This window comes from Sardina pilchardus, chromosome 3, assembly GCF_963854185.1.
Source record: "Sardina pilchardus chromosome 3, fSarPil1.1, whole genome shotgun sequence".
Lineage (NCBI taxonomy): Eukaryota > Metazoa > Chordata > Actinopteri > Clupeiformes > Clupeidae > Sardina > Sardina pilchardus.
In genome coordinates, this window is record NC_084996.1 from 17,896,867 (window position 1) to 17,907,626 (window position 10,760).

The 10,760-nt window shown below is 45.1% G+C and overlaps 1 protein-coding gene across 4 annotated transcripts in view; it reads right to left on the reverse strand.

Moving 5' to 3' along the window:
* Positions 1 to 447: 447 nt before the first annotated feature.
* LOC134076942 (TOM1-like protein 2) overlaps positions 448 to 10,760 on the reverse strand; it is a 25,286-nt gene continuing 14,973 nt past the window's right edge. Inside the window, exons 10-17 of one of the 4 annotated variants that reach the window (XM_062532252.1) lie at positions 10,026 to 10,284; positions 9,400 to 9,532; positions 8,552 to 8,627; positions 7,016 to 7,084; positions 4,517 to 4,576; positions 3,813 to 3,846; positions 3,361 to 3,572; positions 448 to 3,326 (exon numbers count right to left, since the gene is read on the reverse strand). In XM_062532252.1, coding sequence (XP_062388236.1) covers positions 3,409 to 3,572; positions 3,813 to 3,846; positions 4,517 to 4,576; positions 7,016 to 7,084; positions 8,552 to 8,627; positions 9,400 to 9,532; positions 10,026 to 10,284 — 795 coding nt within the window. In that variant the 3' untranslated portion in view covers positions 448 to 3,326; positions 3,361 to 3,408. Of the gene's footprint in view, positions 3,573 to 3,812; positions 3,847 to 4,516; positions 4,577 to 7,015; positions 7,085 to 8,551; positions 8,628 to 9,399; positions 9,533 to 10,025; positions 10,285 to 10,760 lie in introns of all 4 variants that reach the window. The other 3 variants (XM_062532251.1, XM_062532253.1, XM_062532254.1) reach the window with 3 other exon arrangements.

Here is a 10,760-nt window from a genome sequence, read left to right on the forward strand (position 1 = left end):
GCTAGCCTGTCAGCATGCGACCTTTGTTTGCAGATAGTCTCGACTGTCATGGGCTTGTTTGAACTAAACGCTATGCAAACGATGCTGAGAGGGAAAGTAGAAAAGGTTGAGCACTCTCCCCCAGGCAGTCACTGAGGAAAACATACTTGTTTAGAGCAAAATAGTCTATATTATAGTAATCATCAATTCGTAGGTAGAATAATTAGAATAATAATAAATAATATCCTGGACAGGAACTCAAGAACTGTGTTGTGGTATATGTTCAGGCCTAATTGTTTTACCAGAGTTGCTGTCCCAGATACATGACAACTAGGAGATTCATGCAATGTTTCTCCACATTGCATCAGACATCCGTGGCCACCTACCACGGAAGTAAAGTCTGTGACAGTGTCCCACTCCCCTACAATAATGCTCATACCCGCATACACAGCCACAGATAGCGAGAGATAGCAGACACATTGCTAGTGTTTTATTGGAGTTAAGCATGGGTCAGACAGTTGAACGTCTCACTTGAGCAATAGCATCCATTGTAAGGGTCTCAAACCTCTACAACATCTCTGAGTAATATCAGGGCCTCAGATGTCGAAACAGCATTTTGGAACCTTCTAGAATCCCACATAAAAGTCCCTACATGTCAAGACAGTTTATCAGGCTGACATTCTTTTGCAGAAATGACTGAGGTTATTACACTGAACACACTTGAAATGTTGAGGTACATCTGTAGGCACACACACACACACACACACATTCACACACACTCATTCATACAAAAAAGGAAAAGAAAACGCACACACACACACACAAATTCAGCAATCAATGGGTATGTAAAGTTGACCGGAAAAAAAGGGCTTACAATCCTCTCATTCTCCATACCTCGTCCGAAGACTCTTATCTCACACAGATGGAAAACGCACTGGGAAACTGCCTTGCTTAAAAGAAACAATTTACAGAGAGCCTATATTGATTTAAGTGTTGCTCACGACTAAAATCACAGAACAGAAAATGAAAATAAATCAGTCATGACTACAAAAAAATAGTTTCATTAAAATAATCTGACACATTAAAACATGAATCCATAGGACAGATGATTTAACACATTAAGACTTGATGTCACATCAGTAACATCATTAGTAAATATTAGATAAGTGATTGCCACCTCAGCCACAAGCAGATATTATCAGATACAATTACTTAGTTATAAGTTTCTTCCTTTACAATGTATACATCTTTTAAAATAGTTTTTAGCTGCTGCTGGTCAGTGTTACATCTAATCTTGGAGTAAATGCAATGTCACTAAAGAGCAGTGTTAAACTGTATTGATCACAGGATGCTTATTTAAAAGGTACATCTTTTAAACTTGTGGGGAGTTGCACATACCTCCACATAGGGCACTAGTACAGCTAACCTCGACTATTAGGGTTAACTGCTCTTTGTTGTTCAGCTAAGACTCTGGTTGCTGCTAATTTTACTCAATATAATTATTCATAAATCAAAACTATGTTCATATGACACGGTTAACAGAATTGACGCCGTTTAAGCAGTTAACTCCAGCTGAGCAAAGCTTTGGGATTCATTGAAGGAGGGACATTGGAATCAGGTGTGTGGGAAAACACACACCCCTGTTTTAGGAATCACTTGCATCATCTTGCATTGCATACCACAAAAACATAAAAATCAAAACATCAAAACTACACATACTAGAGTAACCAATAATGCAGTTAGCTAAAGTTCAAACGTATTTTCAGCGTATTATACATAATTTCTATACATTTGTAACGTATACATATTGATACAAATTTTACAGTAACCATTAAGCCATTAAGTCAGTCAAAAACATGTTCAGACTATACAAGTGAAGTTCATAAAATAAATTCAGTGCTAGATTTGTTTCTTTTTTGTATCAGTTACTGTTATGTTTTGTCTCTTATTTTAGTAAACTAATATGAACTAGATTCAGACTGCCCTTGTATAAATCTTTTGTTTTAGATGATTTGGAACTGTGCTGGAATGAAGGGACAAGTCTGAAAATCAAAGTGCAATCAAAAGTTATCAATGTTGCTCTTCCATCGAATACGAAACATCACACCGTAATATAACACAACTCTAGAGCAACATCTCTATCATTGTCAAATGTGCTTAAGACTTTTCTTTAGATCTGGAGGATTTAAAGTGGAAGGAAACACTATGAGGATTTCTTGATACTTGGATTCTTAACCTGGCTTGTCAACTTTGACCTTATATGGCCATGGCAACTGAGGCCAAAGTCTAGGCATGTCTCTGTCAGATTCCAACAGGATTTAGTGGCATCTGACAGAAAAAAAAGTCAGACTCTGGTTACAGTATGTCTCTGGTGAACTGCATGACTTCCCCACTGAATCCCTCTTCTGAGAGCTATAAGCTAAAGCAGTCTAGACTCTTTGGTCAGCTTTTTGTTTACTTGTTTGTACTCATGTGTTGTTTTGTCAGTAAGGACCATGTTCATCAGTTGAGATGTCTACCCCTTGCCCAGAGGATTAAAAGGGTGAAAAGTCTTTGAAAGTGACTTCTGGGCTCTTCCACACATTCCCTTTTTAAGAAATGCCAACATAGTTTGGCTCCATTCTGACACACACTGTGACAGAATAGGGAGACGCAGGTTCAGCCACAACTCACATGCCAGTGGACAGAAAGAAAGAGAAAGAAAAAAGAATGAAGAGAGGCTGACAGAAGGGAGAGGAGGAATGTTGGGAGGATTCAAGGGAGAAAAGTTAATATTAAATCAAATTAAAAATCATATTGGTGGGGCAAAGACCAGGCACGGATGCCATATTCAGTCCACAGCTCATCATGGTCAGACATTAGTGCAAGTAATTCATACGAAGAGACAAAAGTAACGCTCATCAAACATGGATGCGGTTACCATTTCAAAAGCCCCCCCCCCCTCCCCCCCCTTTCCCGAGGGAGGGAAGCGTTCATCTGGGACAGCCTGTGTCTCTGGGGGGGCTTCTCTGTGATGCTACCAGCTGGGGAGGCAGAGTTAGGATGTTAGCTTTAACAGGAGGCCCTCAGCGCCCAGCTCCTCTCACAGTGTTATGTGCTTTACTTCAGCTCACGGCACAACATGGAGACCCGATGCAAGGCGACAGGGGACGCGTAAAACCCTGTTGTGTGTGATTGGAAACACTTGACTGCTGAACACTTCTGCTGAAGTGACTGGACAGCCGGACACACGTGCTGAGGTGGGAACCAGGGGGGGGTCTGTATATGACTGCAGCGCAGAGAGAGGAGGCAGGGATGGGGAGAGACCCAGAAGCAGGAGAGAGGGAGAGAGGAAGAGAGAGAGAGAGAGAGAGAGAGAGAGAGAGAGACAGACAGCCAGACAGAGAGAGAGAGAAAGAGAGAGAGAGAGGGTGGGCCAATAGCAAGTCTCTACAAAGCGAAGAGGGCGTCTTCCGTCCGCTCTGGCTTCCTGCGGCCTGTGCTGCCGCTGCTGCTGCTGCTGGTGCTGACGGGGGGGCCGGGCTCTCCGCTGGGGACGCACGGTAAGACCGCGTCGCCCACCATGGCCCTCTCCTCCAGGAACTTGTCAAACTCTGTGGAAGGCGACAGACAGGAAGAGGGTTTTGGACCGTGGGCCTTTTATAATTATGATCCCTTTTGATAGAATAGACCCTGATTCACACGATATAATGCCAACTTATTAACAAGGAATATACGTCCTCTACAAAATTCTACGCTTTAAAGACAACAGAATATGTTACTTACTCTATGTGTAATCAGGGCATATGTTCAGTTATTTAGCAATAAGAGGGCAGTGGTAAAGGGAGTCCTACCTTCACTGGTCACTCCATCCTCCTTGTCTCCTTTCTGTGTGGCAGAGAGAAAAGAGAGATTGTTATTTGATTGTTTCAATCAACAGATGCATCCCAATGAGTTAAAAAAAAAAAAATACACAGAGCAGAAGTGCGGAGTGTTGCCTCCAAACCCAAACATGGTTGTCCTTCGATGTGACCGAAACGCTCCTGTTACCTACCACTCCCGCCGAAAAACAAACACAGGTCCATGTCTGTCAGCGGCAGGAATTCTGGTGCTTCTCTCCGTTTGGACACAACATGGCTGGGAAAAACCTTGGGCCAGGCACTTGCTGTGCATTGGCTAATGTTTACTCTGACCACCGCACCCACGCTCATTCTGTCTTTTCTCTGAGTGCAATGCACCACAATTTCCTGCACCATCAATGGGATATGGCTGTGTCCATTACCAAAGTATTACCCTGATCAAAAACCTGTTAGTATACTAGTATATGGTGATACAAGGAGCATTGGGATGATGCCTTATTAGTGCAATGGAAAAGTGATTTGACTTAATGAGCATTGAATGGGAAATGTTTCGGATGGAGAGGCAAAAATAACTGAAATTGGTTAATCTGTGAGGTGGGGGTGAAATGTTGTGTTACCATGGTGGAAAAAAAAGTGAGAAAGAAAAATAAAAGGGAGAGAGCATGAAGAAGAAAATCAAGAAAAAAAAGAAGTCTCACCACATCAGCACAGAGCCACTCCTCAATGTCATCCATGACAGAGGACTGCGAGACGGGAATCTAAGGAGCAAAGCGCCATGGACAACCCCCGCAGGCCGGAGAAAGCCACAAGAATATAAACAACAAAACAACAACAACGACCCCAAAGAAAGACAACAAGAACACAACAGAAACACAAAAAGAGGAGGGGAGGGGGGGTATCACCAGAATGTCTTGAGAACAAAGCAATGACAACAAAACAACTGAACCAAAAAAGAGAGAAAAAAAAAAACAGTTTGAAAGAGCAAAACCATACACGCTCAAACCACACAAGCGCGCGCATACACACACACACACACACACACACACACACACACACACACACACACACACACACACACACACACACACACACACACACACACACACACACACACACACACACACACACACACACACACACACACACACACACACACACACACACACACACACACACATATATGGGCCCGGTATGTCATGCAGAGGCTGTGAAGATGAGAGGAAAGGGAAATGGCTCCAGAGTAGTTCTGAGGGTGAGCGTGTGTTTGTGTGTCTGTCTGTCTGCTTGAGCCACACACACTCAGAGTGCAAAGAGGAAGAGCGACAGACAGACACACACACACAGATCAGAGAGAGTATGTGCAAAAGAGTCGCGGCAGTAAAGGTTTGTGTGTTTGATTGCAAGTGCATCAAATGCAGCCAAAAAGGGCTCTTATTCCACAAATCACCTGAGTGAGAACAGAAGGAAAGTGAGGAGTGAGTGTGATTGGGACAAAAGAGATCTGCCATGAGGTTGTTATGTGTTCTGCCATTGGGCACTCAAACCAGAACTGAGTGAGGTCAGACTTGCTGACACATTGTTTGAACTCTCCCAACTGTCCCAATTTGTCAACTACAAAGGGCTAGCATGTGCTAATACAGAAATGCAAATAGTGTATATGTAGATGTGTATTCCTGAGTGTATTATTGTGTATTCTTTGTGTATCTTTGAAAAAACATTCCTTGTGCAATGTGCATTCCTTAAAAAGTGTACCTTGTGAATTCCTTAAAAATAATCATAGTTATTGTCCCAAATCTACTGTTCATAAAATGCAAAAACAGACAACTATTATAAACTACCGTAAGAGCTTAGAGGTTACTAAATGGTTATGTTGTGAATGACACTACACCTATGTTAATGATGTTAGATCATGTCACTATTCTACAATATTTACTTTTAAATAGGTCAAGTTTAAGAACATTAAAGTATTACTCTCAAATGTTACCTTCTAGATTAGTGGCCAGAGGAAGATTCTCCTGCTACACAGCTAAAAATGTGAACATACCTTAACTGGAATATACCAAATACAAAGTGCATATGTACCAAGTCTCTCTATCAATGAAAATGATCAGAAGCTAAATAGAAGCGTTGTACTGTACATATCCTTTGTCAGCAACAGGTGGATACTAGATCCAGCTCAGTCTGTGTTCCAGTCGTGTGGCAGGAGTCTCCACACCAGTCAGAGATGACGTCATGGGTAACCCTTACAAGTTAGTTAGTGGTAACCGTTAGCTGCTGGCTATGCCAGCTCTAGTTAATGTATTTTGGGTTTAACGGTTCACTCAAATCACTTTTTTTTATATTGTTAAGAAATGAAAGTCCCAGCTTGTCCCGAGAGAGAACAAGCGAGTCTTTGCATTGTTCACACGGTGCAATAATGTAGTGGAGAGGTGAGGATGGGTCCACCCCACCCCAACAGTACAAGGGACAGCACAGCACTCAAGAGAGCCAGAGAAGAGCCAAGCAAGATTTCCACTGGAGTTATTATCTCTGGGAAAACCATCTGAAGGTAACCAAAGCATCTGAAGGTAATAACAGAATAGAATGGAAGGGAAGAATATTTCACGTAGACAGAACACATTTCTCAGATTCTCAGGCTCTGGGATGTCTCAATATCTGACTAGGCGACATGAGCCGGCCTTAACAGCACTCGAGAGTCATTAAACAGGTTCTCCGTTTACTTCAGGATTTCCAGAGCTGGTTTCCGCATACACCATTATACTGGACTTCAGGTGGCATGACGCACTTTATCAAGTAGCTTCACAATACCACCTGGGGTATGATCACAGTGCCATACAGGAAATGCAGCGCTGCAGAGGTCTGCTGCAGTCTCTCAACATGGCACTCTGTGCTCTGTGGCTGGCTCTCCCCTGGTGCTCTTCCCTGGGGCAGCCTGGCTCTCCCCTGCCCTGCGCAGCCACCCGCCTGCTGCTCCGCCATGAGACTGGGCCTCTGGGTCAGGCCTACGGTACAGTAGGCTCTCCCTTGTACTGCCCGGGGCTGAGGCCAGATGAGGTCATGGAGGTGGAGGTGATGGGAAGGGAGTCAGTGAAGGGCCTGGGGAAGGTGACATGATGGCGTCTGGAGTGGAATGGAGAATGGGGGGGAGGGGGGGGGGGGCAGGTTGGGGTCGGGGGGGTTACTGGTGAAACTCTCACCATTCCTTGGGTGATGAGCCAGCTGTCTATGGGCTCCATCATCTCTGCGCTATCATCTTTATCCCTCAGCTGAATCAACGACAGAGAACACCTTACACATGTGAGACCACACACCCATACAGACCCTCCCCAACAGTCCTGCAGTACAGCACACTGCACAGCTCCACTTATACCAGGCACCACAGACAAAATGGAGGCTATGCAGTATGCACATATTCACAACTGCACAAAGGGAATAAAGGGAGCTCTATTTCAGATGGGAGGGGTTCAGTCAAAGGAACACAATCTGGCTTAGTGGTGGTAACTGATGTTTAAACTGATGCAAGCTGACCTTTGATACATGAGGTGAATACTGTACCAGTGTGCTTCCAACCTGGCATGGACTTCATGTACCATTAACCAGGCGCATGATATCAGAAACCACCAGAACGGGCACTTGGCACAATGAATGAATATATTGCCCTTGTAAATGTGTGTGTGTGCGTTTGTGTGCCTTTGTGTGTGTGTGTGTGTGTGTGTGTGCATTTTATATTAGTCTCGTTTTATTGATCTTTTCAAAGATTATTTTGAACTCATTGAACTGCAGTCTTCACCGCTCTTCCGCTCGGTATTCTGCACTAAGCTTGTTTCGCAGCATCCAGTGTTATTTTCATGGTCTGATTACAGCTTTCATAAACAGGGTTTCAACACCGACAGGCACGCCTGTCAAACTCTCTGGTGCCTCTGACAAAAGCCTGGTCTAATGAATGAAGACAGACCTCCCTTTCTAATGAGATCCCAATGAGTTTCCAAATCACTACTACTCTGAGAAATCATCTGTGGTTCAATAAGAAACATTTCCACATCTACATTTGATAGATCTGAACCACTTCACACCCAACAGGCTGCTAGATTTCTAAGGCTGTACTTGCCCCAGAAAGCTGTTCATAGCAATAGGAAGTTCAGATGACTACCACCTGAATTACTCAAAGGAGGCTGAGAGCAGTTCACACTAGAGGACTCTGAGACTGATCAAGCAAATATATTCATCGACCACAAACTAAGAAAACAAAGAAGTTACCATAAGGATCAAAACTACCTCAGTGTGCTATGGGAATGATGGTATACTGTAGACTGGGATACAACTCTCTCGATGGCAGTTGGAGACACTTGAAAAAGAAGTTTTGAAAAAGCAAGACCAAGAAATTTGCCAAAGGTTCACAGCCAATGATTTTCCCAAGTTGAAGAGCGACTTTTGTGAATTATTTGGGCTGGGCATCTTCCAAAGCCATGCGGAATGGAAAGATTTAGAAGCTTAAACTGTTTGAGTCCTCTCGGGCTTAGAGAAGTTAGTTACTGCTTGAGTTCATATACAGTATGTGTTTGTTTATGTGTGGAATCAGAAGTTAGTTCACAGGAACGACCCTCACATGCAGAGAACCCCACCCAGAAACCCCAAATGCACCGGTGTCAGAACCATAGCAACACCATGGGGACAGCAGACGGCCCTCTCCAAATCCATACACTACATATCCCAGCATGCTTTCCTGAACTCACCCCAGCGGTGTTCTGCTGTCTGACGTCCAGGGCAGAGGCCAAGCCTCCGAGCGCCTGGGGATCTTCATACGTCATGCTGCAGAGGAGAAGGAGGGAGGAGGGGGGTCAGAGGGGGTCAGAGCACCATGGGCAGAAACACTAAGTCAGTCTGGGGACTTGGCTCAATGCTTCTCTTTACAGAGCAGAGGATCATTACAAGCCATTGCATTTTAATGAGCCTATTTCACAAGATGTCGCCACTGTGTAAACTAACTTCCTCTGGAACAGCTCAGTCTACAGGAAAGACAGAAACAGGAAGATGTTTTACCCTGCCAATTAAGGCATCATTAACATCAACTAGGCCAGGCACCTGGACACTGTGAAATTGGCTCATAGCCGAAGAAATACGACGCTGTTCTTTTTTTGTCTGGAAGGCAATTCCTGGGTCGCTTTTGAGTGCTATATAGGCTAGTTGGAACTGCTCACCCTCAATGAACTATGCTAAGCTATGCTAACCGTACAGTAGGTGCTTCAGACGTAGTTACTGCACGCAGAGACATGAGAAGGGTATGTATGTACCATCTCATCTAGCTCTGGGGAAGACAGTAAATAAGCTTATTTCCCAAAAAGTTGGCGTGCTGCTTTAAGATTAAGAGGGTAATACAACGAAACAGGGAAACATCAATGCCTCCATACACTATATTCCGGCCCTTCGGAGTATTGATTATCAGACGTTGGATGGCTACGGTAGGGTTTAGTGGGGCATGCCCCTGCTGTGGTGTTTGATCTGCACTGTTGAAAGAGAGGGCGTAAAAGGCGGAGGAATGGACTTTGGCGATTTTGCCGTCGGAGGAGGAGGAGGTTCGTACTTTTTGCGCTGCTCTGCCAGGGAGCTGCCTCTGGTGTGGGCAAACATGTCAAAGTCGTCCGGCTGCGGCTGCTGCTGAGGGGGGGCACTGGTCAGAGTGCTCAGGGTCCCACTCACACTGTCTGAGCCCATGTCTACAGAGAGAGAGAGAGAGAGGGAGGGAGAGAGAGGGAGAGGGAGAGAGAGAGAGAGGGAGAGGGAGAGGGAGAGGGAGAGAGAGAGAGAGAGAGAAAATGAGAATATAAAAAAGGAGGACATAAATCACAAATGTCAATCAACCCCTCCACTGAATAAAGCACATCCACATGCTGTCACACACCTACATATCTGTGTGCTAATGCTAATGCGCCTAAAGGCCCATCTAGTGTGTTGAGGACTGATCTAGTCCTCTTTGCTTTATAAGCAAAACTGAACCATCAAGCAAAACAAACTTGCTAACTTGCCAAACAATATATCTAGATCGCAAAGCGACCATGCACAGCTGTAAATGTGACCATGTATGAGCGTGTCGGTGTGTGTAAATGTGTCTACACCTGTGGACATGTGCTCAGGAGTTACAGTGCTGGTGGGCAGTTTACTGACTGACCAACCAAATTGAGTCCCTCTGAGGGAGCACGGCGGCCTTACCTAGTCCAGCCAGCTGTGTGGACAGGGTCACGGGGGAGGCGGAGGCAGCAGTAGCCGGGGCGACGGCAGCGATGGCCGGGGCGACGGCAGCGGTGACCGGGGCAACGGCAGCGGTGACCGGGGCGACGGCAGCGGCAGCAGGAGGAGAGGCCGGCGTGGGGCTGGAGGCCTGGGGGGTACCACTGGCGCGAGGACTGACCACTGCAGGGGAACCGGGGCCCAGATCTATGAGGTTATCCTCAGTGGCCTCGTTAAGCATCTGAGGAGCACAATCATGGGCGGGCGCGCACACACACACACGCACACACACACACACACACACACACGCACACACACACACGCACACACACACAATACTGTAAAAATAGAACTTCATAAGTGATTGCGTACTCCTATCGACAGAGTAACCTACTGATACATGAACATTTCAAAGTAAGTAGAAGAACCAATAGGAAGAACAAAAGACAAGAAGCCATCTCTCAAAATAAACACACAGATAGACAAATAATGGCACAGAGATTAAAGGACAGCTTTGATGGTACTGTGGTTGCAGAAACAAGACGGAGAAAAACAAAGAGACAAAGAGAGAGAGAAAGTGTGAGAGAGAGAAAGAGAGAGAAGGAGAGAGAGAGACAAAGACAAAGAGAGAAAGACAGACACAGAGAGAGAGAGAGAGAGAGAGAGAGAGAATCACAGACTCAGATAGCGAGCGACAGGGCTGGGGATGTGATCGGT